We start from the raw sequence: 16,453 nt of genomic DNA on the forward strand, positions 1-16,453 counted from the left end.
CATCACAATGTTTGCAAGCCAATCGGGGTAATAAACTTCTCGAATAAAATTCGCTTCAAGCAACTTGTCAACTTCTTCTTCTAGGGCCATTTGCCTCTCGGTGCTATTCTTCTTTTCTTTTGCTCGATTGGCTTGATGCTTGGATCAACATTCAAGTGGTGGGAAGCTACACTCAAGCTTATGCCAGGCATATCTGTAGGAACCCAAGAAAACACGTCCATGTTCCTCCTAAGGCATGCAATTACTTCATCCTTGACTTCTTCTGCCATTTTACTTCCGATATATGTTATTTTTTCTGGATCATCTTCTGTCAGCGGTACCGCTTCAACATGTTCAACTGGTTTTGGTTTTGGCTTATTGTCAGATTCTTCAGAAATTGCCATTGTCTCTGGACTTGCACCATATTTTCCTTTAACAGAAGAAACGTAGCAGTTGCGAGCCTTCTTTTGATCTCCTCTCACTTGCCCTATACCGTTTGGTGTTGGAAACTTCATCAGTAAGTATCCTGGCGATATCATGGCTCCCATGACAATAATTAATGGCCTTCCTAGTATCACATTGTAGGCTAGAGATACAGATTTTACTACCATAAAATTCACCATCCTTGTAACATTACAAGGCTCATCGCCTAATGTGATTGGTAATTGGATAGACCCTGCCACTTGGACGGCTTCCCCCGAGAAGCTGAAGAGTGGGGCCGACACCTTCTTCAATCTATCCAGATATAAATTCATCTTCTTGAAACAATTCCAATAGACGAGGTTGATTGAACTCCCACTGTCAATGAGAATTCTTTCCACTGGGAACTTCATTATAGTAGCAAAAACCACCACTGCATCATCATGGGGTATCACTACATTTCCTTGATCTGCAAGGGTAAAGGTTATGGACTCTTCTTCTTGGGCTTTCATCACATTGTTGACCTCATAAGCTTGTCTAGCATAAGCCTTCCTTGATGAAGAGGATTCACCGGCTAAAGTTTCCCCTCCAGAGATAACATTTATTGTTGGATACGCCGGCTTGTTATTAAGGGCTATGGCTTTATCTTTCTTATCTTCCTTCCCTCTGGCGTATGTTCGACCATCCTTGTCTCTGTTTTCCAAATACCTTTCTTCTTTGGGGTTTTGTGGCTTTTCCCTTCTCCACATTTCTGCATAGACAAAATTTTCAAGCTTACCTTGTCGTACCAATGACTCTATTTCATTCATCAATTGCCTACATCGATCAGTTGAGTGACCATGACTCTTGTGGAATCGACAATAAGCATCCATCAATCTGCCCATCGTCCCATTAGCCTTTGGGGGGAACGTAAGGAGTCCGAATCTTTCAATGGCTGCCAGGATATTAGAATGTGGTTGGAGTAAAGGTGTGAAATTCTTATATTTCGGCCTTGGAGCATGTCTTGCTTCGTTCCTTCTTCCCCTTTTTACATCACCAACCTCGTCCCTTTTCCTTCTTTTCTTATCTTGATTTTCCCTCGCCCCTATGTTCTTCATCACATCTTCGGAAAGGATGAACTTATTAGCCCGTCTGAACAAATCTCCCAGGGTTGATGGTTAACCATAAGAAAGAGATTTTTGGAGATCTCGCGATCTCATTCCCTGAAGTACTCCTGCAATTTCCATTCCAGCTTGGAGATCCTGAATCTCTAGAGTTGCAACCCGAAACCTTTTTACGTAATCTTTTAAACTTTCTCTTTCATCTTGCTTTATTGTGAGGAGATACGTTGCATCCTTCTTCCTTTTGGTGTTGATGATGAATGCCTTTATGAATTCTCTTCTCAATCGATCAAAGTTGGAGATGGAGCTTTCCTTTAAGCTATTGAACCAAGCACGAGCATGATCTGATAAAGTGAGGGAGAAAGCTCGACATATTATGGCATTTTCCCCTCTATGTAGTAGCATTACTGCTTCATAACTCTGCATATGATCATAAGGATCGTCTTTTCCCGAATAAGTGGCGAGTTGGGGTATCTTGAGCATGGGTTCTTCTCCAGCTTTCTCATGTGCTTTTGAATTTTCTTTACAAGAACTTTCCATAACTTCATGGATCTTTAAGTTGTTTCCCTTACGCTTTTCTCCTTCACGTGGTTCTGAGATTTCATCGTTTGGTAACTTGACCTCAGGACGTTTTTTCTTGTTTCGAAACTCTTTGTCTCGCATCTCTTCTTGGACAAAAAGCATTAATTTCTGGAGTTGATTATTGTTTTCTTCAAAAAATTTCTTCAACTCTTCATAGTTCACTAAGGGAACAATAGGCAGATTCATTTTTGATGGCCCGTGTTGGTCTTCAACGTGTTCAACACGTTCTTCTTTGTTGGTTGGGTGTGCATCGTGCTCGTCTGGAATGTGGGATGCTTGAGAAGGTGGAACTTGAGATCTCTTGGGAGGCATCCCTTTTGATTACGAAAAGAAGATGATGTAGAATGGATGAATTTTTTATCTTTTCCCACAGACGGGCCCAATTGTTGTAGCCTGAACTAAACAATAAATTTGTAAGATGGGAGATCAATCGTTGAACTTCTGAAGGAAGGCGGTCCTTCCAATCAGGATGATGACGGCCGACGTTCCTTGAGGATCGAACCTCCTGGATGAAGGTTGAACGCCCCTAGATGAAGGTTGAACGTCCCTGGATGAAGGTTGAGCGTCCCTGTATGAAGGTTGAACGTCCCTGAGGATTAAACCTGTTACAGTGTAGGAAGCGGTCTTCCCACAAACGCTCCGATGCTTAAGTCAGATACCGTAAAATATAGTATTCTTTTATCCCTCTAAAAACCAACCCCTTCCTCTTCAGACTTACACCTATTTATAGGAATAAGGGAGAAAGTTACATGTGAGCTATCGGTATGAGATAGTGCTGAACGTGGGTACAATTATCTAGGACGATAATGGAATACGTGGGTAGTGGTTATATCAGATAGTTTTAACACATTCACAATTGCATAATACATTTAGTTATATATTCAAATAAGATATTTAATTTTATAGACAATAAAAATATATTTGATTATATATTTAAATAAGGTATGGATAGGTTAAAAAAAAAGGTATGGATGGGTTTTTAATTTTATAGACATTTAAATAATTACATTTAATGGTTTCTTTAGTAATGTGTAACCTTCTAAATAAGGTATTTATCACATGTTATACAAGTGTATAATACATTTGAGCTCTTTTTGGTTTTGAAAGAAATAAACTAAGCCTAGAATTGTTTTGAATTCGTAATATTCATAATTTGCAAACTTCAGTCAATTTTTTTAGGGTTAAGGTGCAAAAAATACCCTAACGTTTTGGGTCAAGAGTAATTTTACTCCTAGCGTCTAAAATGGTGTAATTTTATTTGTAATGCTGATAGCCAAGAGCAATTTTACCCCTAAGTGATTTGTTATCAAACTTAACATATCATATTAAAATATAATAATTTTATTTTTTCAATCATCAACATTAATTTTGACAAATTTTATTAAAAAAAAAAAAAACTCAAACAATAAATAACTTTAAAATTGTTACTTTATATATAATTTATTTTAATTATAGATATTGTAAAAAAATATGCACCAACAGTAATTAAGTAAATCATTTTTTATATTAAAAATATTTAGCAACTTTAAAGCAAGGTTGTCAAAAGTGGCAACCTTCCTAAAAAATTTTAAGTAATCACTATTACTCTAAAAAATGACATCTTTTGAAAGTTATAAAAACAATTGCCACATCATCAAATATTCTTCTAAACACCTTCTATTGGAGATGCTCTTAGACTGAATAAAAACCTTATAAAATTAGAGTTTTAGATAGCTTAAACTATCTCTTTATAATTTAAGGATTATGACAAATCATAGCTCTAATCATCTCTTTATATGAATCTGGTCCATTACTATTATGGACGTAAATATTACGCAGCCCATGATCCAAATAATGATAACATTTTATATATTTTAAACACTCCATATGCCAAACAACATTTCTACCAAATTTATATGAAACATCATGTTTCATTTTTGTTTGGCTTACGATGTTATCGAGCCCTTCAGGTATTCAAAATTTTTGTAATTTGGTTCTGATATATTATTTGGTCGTATTTGGTTCCTAAACTATTCTAATTTATGAAATTTCACCTAATTTAAATAGAGACTTGATAAACCCGTTATTATCCCTTCATATATAGTGATGTTTGACATATGAACTTGACACATCACATATCTGGAAGTTTATTTGATAAATAAATGTGAAAAGAATTAATTAGATTAAAAAACAAAAACAAATAAAAACAAATCTCTAAAACTTAAATTTATCAAATTTAAGTGTCGAATTATCATCATGTGTCAATAGAATAACAATTATGTGAAGTCTCCATTCAAATTGAGTGAAATTTCACCAATTATGATATGTCAGAGACCAAATGTGATCAAATAATAGGTCAGATTAAATAACAATTTTTTTTTTTTGGATAGATTGAGGCAAACTAGTGATTTAAGCATTTTTGTTTTTACCATTAATATAGTCGGGTTTTTTAGTTTTTAGGGTTAAGGTGTAAAAGTACCCCTAATGTTTTAAGTCATGAACAATTTTACCCCTAATGTCTAAAATGGTGCAATTTTACCCCTAACGTTGTAAGCCAATAACAACTTTACCCATAAATTTGATAAATTGGGTCAATTTCAGATACTATTATAAAACACGGATACTTTTGTTCCTTATTATACACCAATTGCATAATAATTCGTTCTAAAAAATGATTTCGTTTTTTATAATTTAATAATAGAATTGGAGATTAGTATTTATAAATTCTATGAATTTTTTAAATTTTTTTTGTCTAATTCGTATAAAAAAATAGTATATTTTATTTATTTATTTTGTTCACATTATATTTGTGATTTATTACTGATGTCTAAAATGGTGCAATTTTACCCCTAACGTTGTAAGCCAATAACAACTTTACCCATAAATTTGATAAATTGGGTCAATTTCAGATACTATTATAAAACACAAATATTTTTGTTCCTTATTATATACCAATTGCATAATAATTCGTTCTAAAAAATGATTTCGTTTTTTATAATTTAATAATAGAATTGGAGATTAGTATTTATAAATTCTATGAATTTTTTAAATTTTTTTTGTCTAATTCGTATAAAAAAAATAGTATATTTTATTTATTTATTTTGTTCACATTATATTTGTGATTTATTACTGATAAAATGATGTACGTGTGAAGTGTAGGTGATAAAATTCGTGACCGAAAAAATAGAGACTAAAATATGAACTATATGCCTTTTATAAATAAAAGGGTTAAGGTGCAAAAATACCCCTAACGTTTTGGGTCAGGAGCAATTTTACCCCTAACATCTAAAATGGTGCAATTTTGCCCCTAACGTTTGTAGCCAAGAACAATTTTACCCCTAACGTTGGTAATTTGGGTCAATTTCAGACACTATTATAAAACACATATATTTTTATTCATTATTTTACACCAATATCAATTCATTCTAAAAAAAGGATTTCATGTCTTTTGTAATTTAATAATAGAATTTGAGATTAATATTTATAAATTCGGTGAATTTTTTGAATTTTTTTTGTCTAATTCGTACAAAAGACATTATATTTTATTATTATTATTTTTTTCACATCCCAACATATGTTTATGATTTGTTATTGATAAAATGACGCACATGTGAAGTGTAGATGATAAGATTCATTACCGAGAAGACAGTTTGATGAATTATTTCTGAAATTGACCCAATTTATCAACGTTATGGGTAAAATTGCTCTTGGCTACAAACGTTAGGGGCAAAATTGCACAATTTTAGACGTTAGGGGTAAAATTACTCCTGACCCAAAACATTAGGGGTATTTTTGCACCTTAACCCTAAATTAAATAATTGGTGTTAAAAATATTATAAAAAAAGCTAATAATAATTATTCTTGATATTCATTCCCGTTTCTTTCTATCCTTTTAATTACTTTGCTTATTTGTCTTTTTACTTTTAATTTTTTTTTTTCTCATTTATGCTTCTAATTTATGTATTATTCAAAAGACGGAAAAAAAGGGTTCATAGGAGTGTTGCGAGAATCGAACTCACGACCTCTCGCACCCGAAGCGAGAATCATACCACTAGACCAAACACCCTGTTGCGGTTTTATGTTTGTCTTTTAATTTACTAAGCAATTTAATTTTTATTATTTCTTTTTAAATTTTAATCCTTCTCACTCTCGCAGCAAGTGAAGTCACATTGTGATAATGGCGGCAGCAACATCTTCTGTCTCATCATTATCAACTACCCATGCCCTCCACCGCCTCCTATGTCCGCCTCCATCACCACCACCATTTCCTTCTTTCTTCTGTAGACCAATTTCCGCCGCCTGTTTCACCGGAAAAGCTCATCTCTCCAAGTTGACCCAGCTTCAGAATACTTCCACTGCCGCTACTCTGTTTTCTTTCCTCTCTTCTTCCCACTCCGTCCTCTCTTCCCGCTCTTTCTCTACATATTCTCTCAATTCCCCTCTTAATGCCCTTCATACCTCTCTGTCACTCGAAGATGAGACAGAGCTGGACAATGAACTAGAAGAAGTAGAAGATTATGACGACGACGACGATGATATTGATGGGGAAATTGAATCTGACGAGGAAGATATTGGTAATGGAGGAGATAATTTGGAGTTGGAAATTGAATCTGTTGCTGTTAGTGATGAATCTCCGAAAGAAGGATTGAAGAAAGTTGCTTTAGAAGTACCAAAATTGACTGTGAAGGAGAAGAAAGAGTTGGCTTCATACGCTCATGGGTTGGGCAAGAAGCTCAAGTCGCAATTGGTGGGCAAGTCTGGTTTTACAGATAATGTTGCTACTTCTTTTATCGAAACCCTGGAAGCTAATGAACTTTTGAAGGTACATAAATATTCTCATTTATTTGCTTTTATCTATTAACTTTGCTACTGTTTCCTCTAGTTTTGAAATGAATTGTTTCATTTAGGGTTTAGGGTTTTATTCACTTTTGATTTGCTAGAAAAGAACAGGAATACAATTGCAATTTCTCAATGAATGTCTTGACTTTGTGTTGAGGACTTTTAGGTTTTGATTTGATTTCCAGTCTCTTAAAAGGATCACACTGATTAGGGAAGAGGAATCCTTATAACGGACCTTGAACTTGTTGGAATTAAGGGTGCATTTGGTTCGGGGTCTTTAGGTATGACGGTTTCATTCCTTTGTTCTTGTTTGTTTAAAAAAAAACTCATTCCTTTTACCCATTTTAGATTATGGGTTTACTCCACTTTAGGTTAATCCATTACCCTAAGGAATTTGATTCCCTTTACCCATTCCCATTCCTTTTCCTAGACATATCTAAACACATAGGGGAATTAATGCTTATTCCTTTCCTTCCTTTTAGTTTCACTTTCTTGATTCATTTTCCCTTACCCCTTGTGAACCAAACGTCCCCTAAGGCTTGGTTGTTGTTCTTGTTTATTAGTTTTAGGAATCATTATTTGAGCGGATAGAATTTGAAGTCTGTCAATGTTCCTTCTAGGAGCTATGATTTTTTCATCTGGGAGAGATTTTGTTAAAACGTAAAACCAATCAACACATGATGTTAATCTGCATTTAAAAACCAGGCCTTTGGTTTTCTTTCTTGTGGTGGTATAAAGTATGAGAACCAGCTTCTTCATCTTGGTCAAAAGCATGATGGCACTGTGATGTGTATTTACTATAATGTTGTGATTCAGTTTGGATTTGTATGAATTAGAATGAACTGTCTGTTTGGAAAGCTTCAAGCTACTACTTGGAGCTAAATTCCTTGAAATGTTTAATGTTGTGACCTGTTTTCTCCTTTTTTTTTTTTAAAAAAAATTCCTTTTCTTTATTTCAAATCGCCTAATTTTATTTGGTTGCAAAGGTAATGAGTTACTTCATCTGTGACCATCTTCAACTTTGCAACTGACTTGAGTGGCTCCTGAGTTTTGGTGGCTGCTGCTTGCAAAAGAAGAGATTTGATCTTCATTGATCTGTCAATTTCAATGGATTTCTGTCCGATAACAGTTAGTAATTAGATGTAGTAAATGTAAATAGGCAGGCAAATGATTTGTAAGCATTTCCTTCAAGATTTTAGTATATCTCTTTTAATCAACTATGATCTTCTTTGATCTGTCCATTTGAACGGATTTCTGTCTGATAACATCTCAATATCGCTTACTTAGCAATTATCATGTGAATCTTTTGATTTTGACAAGCATTGAAATGTTTTGAGTTTGGGTTGCATCATTGCATGTTGTGTTTTTGCTTATCTTTACATCTCCATTATATAGACTAATCTGTTTCACTTCTTGTTCTATTGGAAGCATACAAAATATATTTGGTGCTAAACTAATATTTAAATGCTCTGAACAGATCAAAATACATAGGACTTGTCCAGGGGAGCTGGAGGATGTGGTTCTGCAGCTGCAGAAAGCAACTGGGTCAGCGGTGGTTAGTCAAATTGGTCGGACAGTGATTATATACCGGCCAAGCATTTCTAAAATGAAGGCTGAGGAGAAAAAGAATCAGATACGCAAAGTTTATGTTCGAAAAGATTCAAAATTTCAGCCTGCATCTCCGGTAAAGAAGAGAAAATATTCCATCTAGAAATGCAAACAGTTATTATGCTTCTAACTTTTTCATGTAAAATTGTTGCAGAAAGGACAAGTGCAAAGATTAACTGCGCGTGGTCGTCGAGGAAGCAGCAGGATATGAACCACATTTTTTTTTATAATCTTGCTGGAAATATTTAGACATCTTAGTTGGAAAATGGTTGGGAAGAAGCTGGCTTCTGGGACTTGTGGCAAATATGATTATTGATGAAGTGATTACAAGAAGCATTTTTGTTTATTAGGATTCTAAATATGGGTCTTTGATAGATGTAGAATGAGCTGAAAGAAGATGGAAGAAGCTGGAGGACTTTTGTGTAGCTTTGAACCAATAGAAAAGGGTAATGTTATATTTTATCGCTAAATTGCAGATGTAGAATGCATCATCCTGTACGAGACATTACTCTAAAAATCTTAATATGTAGAGGCTGATACTTCCTTCTGACTGGAGGAGGTAATTTCTGAGGATTTTTTGCTCAGAATATTGCTCCAAAGGAGTATTATTCCTTTTAAATAGTCCAGTTAAAAATTATTCCCCAGATGGTGTTAGCTTAACTAGGTTGAAGTCCCCTTTATCTTGTTTGCACATAGACTGCATTTGGTTATTACAGAAGATATAGTCTTCATTGCTTCATGAGCGTGTGGAGATCCATTTTCACCTTCTGTGATCTCTATTCCGCCCGCCCTGGAAATGAGAAAATATTTCAATTTAAGAAAAGCAAAAGAAAAGGCAATCGAAGCAGAGAAAGGAAGAAGCGAAGCTGAAGTTAGAGGTGATCGATCGCTTTAGGTTTATAAAGAATAAGACTTGTTTTGATTTTAGGAAAATAAACGGTTACAACCTTTGATTTACCTAGATGATATGGAGAAATTGAAACGCGGCCGGTATGGGAAAATAAACGGCTACAACAAGCCCAGATAGTTACAGCCATTAGGTGGGAGTTTGTGGATTGGTAATACGCACAAAAATCTCACTCAAAATCTCCTTGCGCTTTCGGTCTCATTTCTGATAAGTGGTAGAAGCTTCCATCCGATTGTATTGTAATATGGATGCATGAACGTTTAAAAAATAAGATTATAGTTTGATTGGCTTTCTCCTTCAAGGTTCGGATGAGCGATGCTTATATGCTCATCATTTTTCTATAATGATTCGAGAAGCACTATCATTGATTAAATTGTTAGGTAGAAGTAATGTGGTAGTTCAATCAGATTGTCTTTCGGTTGTTCAAGTCCTTACTAAATCGGCTCATTATTTATCATATTTGGCCGATGTGGTTTAAGAGTGTTTCAATTTCATTAAAGAGTTAGATAATATATCAATCTTTAATAATTATTAAAGAAGACCTTATCTCTTATTTCTTAGCTAAGGCGGTAGTTCCGGTATCTTTTTGTGGAGTGTAGGAATGCTCACCTCATTTCTTGATCAATGTATTGGTTTCATATTTAATTCAATGAAGTTTTATTTTTATATTTTTTAAGTTGTTCTCTTCTTCATTAAGCTGACTATTATATCATACGAATAAAATAATCTCAAAAAATAAACTATTCGTTTATTTAATAAAAGATTACAAAACCATTTTAGGACACAACACTAACATATTCGTTTGTGTAAGCCGGTCCTGACAATTTATGAGCCCAAGCGAAATAAGAGATAAGGTCTTCTTTAATAATTAAAAAAATTGCATATAAAAATTTAAAATATATTTCAATAAATAATAAATAAGAAAAGTTTTTTTTTTTTTATTAGAGATGGAGGTCGGAAAGGATAAAACCAAAACCGGGCCCAAAATAAAGAAAACAAGAAAATAAAAAGTTATACAATTAACCTGAAAATAGAAGATTAAATACACCTATACTGAGAAGGCCTAAAATGTCATCTGACACAAATATTACACAAAACTCAGGGCAGTGTCCCACCATACTAAATCATCAGCAGTGAGACCATGACAACAAGAGCGTTAACGACTCGATTACCTTCCCTGTAAATGTGTGAGACCGTGACAAGCATCTGCGAACAGAGGTGAAGACATGTCAACCAGTCATGACGGATTTTCCAGAACAGCTCCACAACAAAGGTTGAATGAGATTCCAACCAAAGTTTGTGTCAACCTCTATCCTAGGCTTGATTAATCGCAAAAATGGCTGCACGCAGTTCAGCAAGAAACGCAAAAGAGGAGGAGATCAAAAAAGAGAACATATCAAGAGGAAAACCTCTACAGTTTCGAAAAATACTCGCACTTCCTGTAGCGCCCGGAGCACCAGTAGCCGACCCGTTAATATTTACTTTAGTCCAGTCAAAAGAGGGTGCTCTCCAACGAACCATGATAACAGATGGTGCACGAGGCGGGCGCCAAGGTAACAATAAATGATCCAAAATACGACGATCCACTGTAAAGGTGTCAGAGGCTCCAATATAAACTAAATCCACTTCTCTTATAAAGTTTCCGGAGCACTAAAGAGATATTAGGAGTCACACCGTTGAGAATAGCATCATTCCTAGTATACCCATAGTTGTTAAATCGAGATTCGACTCGTGACTCGAAATCTCATTTCACAAATCGGGACTCGTGAATCGAATCGAATCGTAAGATTCGGATCAAATTCAAAATGCTATAAAAATAAAATATTAATCATATTTAACTTTAAATATTAGTTCAAAAATGCAATTTTAATATCTAAATAGAAATTATATCAAGTTATAAAAGAAAGTAGAGACAGACAGAACATGGAAAATAGAAAGAATAAAGAGTAGAAGAAGATAATAATAAATAAATAGAAAAGAAGAGGAAGGTTTTGGAATTTGTAGAGTGAAGAGTCATCTAATTGAAACTATTTGTGTTTCATAACTTGTGTACGTTTTTTTGTTTTGTTTTTGTAAAGTGAATAGTCATCTTCTTCTGCTGTACATTTTTTAGTTGTTAAAAATTGATATTTTTTTAAATGGTGGTCTGAATTGACCGACTCGGGTGACTCGATGAATCGGCCGAATCGGTAGTGACTCGGCCGATTCATGAAGCTTCCGAGTCGTACCATAGATACGACTCGAATTCTTCATGAATAGAATCGAATCGTACGAATCGACTCGTGACTCGTACGATTCTAACAACTATGAGTATACCAAATAAGCCAAATAGCAGAAACAATCGCTGATGTCCATAAGGCGCCGGCCTGAGGTCTGAAATTATGCTTCATTGCTTTGGAGACTAATCGCAACAAAGAATGTTGCTAATGAACTCGACAACCAAAAAAGTTTGAAATTACCTTCCAAATGGTGATTGCAAATTGACAATCTAATACTAAAAAAATATTTTATAATTTCTTTAAATTAAATGTGAGCTTATGTGTAAGACATCTTGTAAATCTAAAACATCAATTATTTGGACATTTTAATACCTAAATGGTATTAATACATGTAAACAAATTTTGTTTTACTCCATATATAATATAGACCTGGACCTCAGGCCAGCGCATTCTTTACGCTTGTGCATAGAGTGATAACATATATTCCAACTCTATAAGTTTCTACACCGATCAACACCAATCAAAGATCACTTCATCTATGAATATAGTGAAAAATAAGCTTCGAAATGGAATATGAATCTTTTAGATAGTTTAGTGTTGTATATTAAAAGAGAAATTGTTGATAGCTTATTAGTATAGAATCAATTGTAAATAATTTTTATGATTTGAAATATGATATATTTTGATCTTTTTTGCATCCGTCCCTAAATGAAACATACCTATAATATGACACCATCTTGATACGATATGATATTCCGAAATATCACTTCCTACTTCTAACAAGTTGGTTGGCAAAGTGTCACTTCTACTTCTAACAAGTTGGTTGGGCATTGCCTCAGTGACTGCTGCTAGCCATTGAATAACAGCATTTCACCTCCAGCAGCTACCGTGGTTTGATCCATAATCCATAATATATTTTGATCTCTTTATTCTTCAACTATGTAGCTTTTAGCTTCTGCAGTTGAGACGGAGTTGGATTCTCCGCGAAAAGTATGCCATTAGGGGAAAGAAGGCGTTGGAGACTAAGGAAGAACCGAGCCTGGAATTAAACAAAAAACAACCTTTTAATTTAGCACAAGCAAGTGGTATGGAAGGAATATTAGTGTTAGTTACCCATTGAAAGCCTAAAAGAGTACACCAACATCCCAGCAATCCGTATCCTCTGCTGTTCACAACCTGTTGAAAACACAAATAGAATGAGTACACAAGTTTGAGACTATAGTTTTAGGAGACTCAGATTCAAATCTTTACCAAGAGTGTTAGAGCACCGATCGAGAAGCATCCACTCATCGACAAGCTAAGAAATTTAAGATCCCGCCCCGCCTGCAAATAATTTGAGCAAAGTTAAACAAACCAACAGCCACAATAATGTATTGCTAGTTAGCTTTTTGTACTTAAAATCTGTGTTAGAAAGCTTCAAAAGCTGTTTTTCTTAACCGGAGACGTACTAGCAATGTTCCTTCAAAGCTGAGAATACACGGTGTCGCAACTAGTGCCATAAAGAATGGTATCAACACTCTGTGCATCTGCATAATAAGAAGAGTTGAAGTTCATATGGTGACACTGACATTGCATATTGAAATACCACAAATAAAGGTGGTATTAGAGCTATCTCCAGGATTGTAAGATGCTGCTAATTTGAGCCCTTTCAAGCAATATATGTATATATATACAAGGGCTAACCTCGTGGATAATCTTCTGATCAGGAGTGAAGATATTGGGGAACAACCAAGGAACAGATGTCCCACCAATGGCTAGAAACAATCCAAGTATGCTTCCGATAATCACCAGAGATTTCAGCAACATACGAGCCTGTTCAAAATCGTTAACTCGTTAACATATTATCAGCAACCAAAATCATATGCAGTGTTTCTCCAACATATCCTAATAGGATACTGCATCATCAATTGGAAACAAGTATCACTAACTCTTGCTAAACTTCGATTGCTTCCATACATCAACTCGGGCATAAATGACTGCGCAGTTTGAGAAAGAGGCTCACCCCATACGGTACATGTCATGAATGCTTGAATCATCACCTAAAGTATATAATTGGTACACAAACATAAGTTCTCCTTCTTACATATGAGAAACAAAAGTGAGCACATCGAACCAACCTGGTGAGCAGCGAGGGAGAGTGTGCCCATAGATGTAGCACAATATACAAGGAGAGAATAGAAAGCCACCTGATACATCGAAATGACTCATATGCATGAAAGCGGCCAAAATTCCATAGCTAATGTTATAGTATTAGATAGTAGAATACAAACCTTTGACATCATCACTACAAACACAGGGGCAGCAAGCCCAAAAATCGTCATAAGATCAGCATGTGATGGAATAGAGATGGAAAATGCATTATAGCCTTTCTTGTTCAGTGAATCAATCATCATATATGCTGCAATGACCTGAAATCCATATTGTTCAATGAGGACCAGTGCACTGATTATCTTATCCTATGGTGAACTTATGACAACATCAGAATGCATATGAGGCGTACTTGTGACACCATTGTAGCCCAAGCTGCGCCAGCAATACCGTAGTCTAGAAATCTACACAAGACTATGTCACCGAATCCATTTACAGCACTTGCGGCTGCTAACGCCTTCAATGGTCCCCACGGATCTTTCATGCCAAGACTACAAATAAGATGACCAAAGATTAATACAGAAGACTTCAACTGGCTTATAAGAATTTGATGATACACAAGCAAACTATATGAATAGGATAAATCTTATTGAGAGTCACTATAGTAGTTTCTTGCATATTGCATTAGCAAGTGAAGAGCCATTGTGCCATAAGCAAATTAAGGGGCTGCCAGAATATTTAGCAGATAATGCATATGAAAGGTATAATGATTTTCCACCTTGCACTTTGAGCAACCCATCCTATAAGAATCGCTGGCCATGCTAAACCTCGAATCTACTAGCAAAAAATTAGAATTATTTAGTATATATATATCGAAACCAATATACAAAAGCAATTGAAATCAATGGGAATTTGAAACTTTTCAATGATATTGTTATTCTTCTCTAAGTTTTTAAATATGATTTACCATCATTGACATGATTAGAGAAACGAAAGCGTTTGAAATGCTCAATTTCACATAGAATGAACCTGAACATATTTGTTTGCAACTGGGACAAGATGCGAATTATTGGAACCTGTAAAAGCTGAAAAATAAATAGAAGAAAAAGAAAGAATAACATTTTTGTCAGTCATGGCTATAAGTTGGTATAGCAAAAGAGGGAAAAGAAAACTGAGACAATGAATCGGTTTCTGTTACCCGTTAATATTGATATGCCAAAGAACTTAGTGAAAAGTATCATTGAGAAGCCACAAGCCAATCCAATGAAAAGCAGTACAGAAAGTTGGTGCTGCACTTCATTTTTATCCTGCACCAGTTGTGCATTGTGAAACAGACAGACATTAATCCTGTATTAATCGGAATATAGATTGACGAAAAAATAAAAATTAAGAAACCATAAGAGAGACCCTATTGCAAGTTAGGTAGACATGTGAACAATTACTTGATGGGATCATGTAGCTATTGATTGTCACCAAATGTTAAGGTCATTTGAAATAAAACAAAAAGAAGTATAAACATGTTTCTGTATCTTCTAATTGAACTATTAATTTAACATAAAGAAGTTATTCGATTTGTGAGATAACAGAAGTCCTTAATGCATTCACATGAACATAATTCCAAGGTTTAAGAAGCTAACCTGTTTGGCAAGGGAAGTAGCAACAAGATTCGATGTAGAAATCGAAAGAAACATGAACACATAACTTAAGTTATCACACAAAACTGTCCCAGGACCTGCAAATTCCAAATTCTACTGTCAAAATCACTGAACACAATGCATCCCAAGTTCTATTAAGTTGGGATCAACCAAAACAAAATTTTCTAAAATTGAAAAAGAAATTGTTTACCTAAAGCAGCAAGTTCAAGGGAGCTTCCTTGACCAATAACAGCAGTATCAATAAGACTCATCAAAGGTCCGCATATCCAAAGCCCTGTAGCTGGTGCAGTAAACATTACAATCTCTTTAACTTGCTGCCATAAGCTCTGATTCTCCAATCCCTCCTTACTAATTTCCTCATCTTCTTCTTGTTTAACAAATAAGGAATCTGCAGCAATATCAGTCTCATCGACTAGCTCGTGGCCTGAACTTGTGCAATTTAATTTAACAATGCCTGATCTTGGAGGGGGGAAAGTATATCTAGGTAGAGATGGAGGAGGTTTCTTGAGATGGATTGAGAAATGAGGGGAAAATGTTGGATTTTTGGTAGGGAGAGGGAAGTGGAAAGAGTGAAGTAAAGAGTGAGTGTGCATTTTCTGGTAGGAAACAGAAAGTGAAAAAGAAAAAAACGGAGAAAGTGAAGTAGTTAGATCAAAGATGGAGATTCAGACAAAGAAATGAAGAGATGATTAGTGGCAAATTTGTAATTATAGAGATGAAAGTGTAAGAGCCACAAAATGAAAATAGTGTCAACGGCTGAGAAAGTTTGAATCTTGGGAAAATGTAATATAAATGGTCCACGTCAAGTTCGCTGTATGAGTCATAGGGAACATATCTCGTCCCAAAGATTAGGAATCAACTCACCAACCCCATGCCCCCAGCTGTATCAAATCATTTTTTCTTTCTATTTAACATTGCTATAATTTCTGGGGAAAAAAAAGGTTGCTATAATGAATCATGGTTGAAACTCGCTGAAAATCTAATAAAATTAATTGAAATTATTTTGAAAAATTAAATCAAATGTTTCATTTCATTGGTAAAACCCAAGAAAAACCAAAAAAACAAATAAATAAATAA

At 34.9% G+C, this 16,453-nt stretch overlaps 2 protein-coding genes and 1 non-coding gene across 3 annotated transcripts; 1 reads left to right on the forward strand and 2 right to left on the reverse strand.

Moving 5' to 3' along the window:
- Positions 1 to 6,054: 6,054 nt before the first annotated feature.
- Positions 6,055 to 6,126, reverse strand: TRNAP-CGG (transfer RNA proline (anticodon CGG)). Its single transcript has one exon. It is a non-coding gene; the product is annotated as a tRNA-Pro (tRNA).
- A 99-nt stretch (positions 6,127 to 6,225) lies between these two features.
- LOC136224938 (uncharacterized) lies at positions 6,226 to 9,080 on the forward strand. The gene is made up of 3 exons (XM_066013364.1): positions 6,226 to 6,882; positions 8,377 to 8,583; positions 8,662 to 9,080. Exons 1-3 carry the CDS (start codon positions 6,238 to 6,240, stop codon positions 8,716 to 8,718), a joined length of 909 nt encoding a protein of 302 aa, XP_065869436.1. The 5' UTR covers positions 6,226 to 6,237; the 3' UTR covers positions 8,719 to 9,080.
- Positions 9,081 to 12,168: 3,088 nt separating this feature from the next.
- Positions 12,169 to 16,069, reverse strand: LOC136224623 (protein DETOXIFICATION 46, chloroplastic-like). Its single transcript, XM_066013008.1, has 14 exons — positions 15,567 to 16,069; positions 15,359 to 15,453; positions 14,920 to 15,028; positions 14,751 to 14,806; positions 14,500 to 14,555; positions 14,134 to 14,272; positions 13,904 to 14,041; positions 13,751 to 13,819; positions 13,562 to 13,672; positions 13,317 to 13,445; positions 13,082 to 13,159; positions 12,885 to 12,956; positions 12,747 to 12,809; positions 12,169 to 12,672 (listed from the first exon to the last, which is right to left on the reverse strand). The coding sequence occupies exons 1-14, from the start codon at positions 15,967 to 15,969 to the stop codon at positions 12,571 to 12,573; spliced, it is 1,620 nt and encodes a 539-aa protein (XP_065869080.1). The 5' UTR covers positions 15,970 to 16,069; the 3' UTR covers positions 12,169 to 12,570.
- Between the last annotated feature and the right edge of the window lie 384 nt (positions 16,070 to 16,453).

Source organism: Euphorbia lathyris, chromosome 3, assembly GCF_963576675.1.
Source record: "Euphorbia lathyris chromosome 3, ddEupLath1.1, whole genome shotgun sequence".
Classification (NCBI taxonomy): Eukaryota; Viridiplantae; Streptophyta; class Magnoliopsida; order Malpighiales; family Euphorbiaceae; genus Euphorbia; species Euphorbia lathyris.

Bases quoted from the DNA above. Each gene is read 5' to 3' on its own strand.
- LOC136224938 (XM_066013364.1), top strand. From the start codon at position 6,238: ATGGCGGCAGCAACATCTTCTGTCTCATCATTATCAACTACCCATGCC. The intron at 6,883-8,376 runs GTACATAAATAT...TGCTCTGAACAG, and splicing joins AAGCTAATGAACTTTTGAAG to ATCAAAATACATAGGACTTG. The intron at 8,584-8,661 runs GTAAAGAAGAGA...AAATTGTTGCAG, and splicing joins AATTTCAGCCTGCATCTCCG to AAAGGACAAGTGCAAAGATT.
- LOC136224623 (XM_066013008.1), bottom strand. From the start codon at position 15,969: ATGCACACTCACTCTTTACTTCACTCTTTCCACTTCCCTCTCCCTACC. The intron at 15,454-15,566 runs GTAAACAATTTC...TGGAATTTGCAG, and splicing joins CCTTGAACTTGCTGCTTTAG to GTCCTGGGACAGTTTTGTGT. The intron at 13,446-13,561 runs GTTAGTGATACT...GATTTTGAACAG, and splicing joins GCAATCGAAGTTTAGCAAGA to GCTCGTATGTTGCTGAAATC.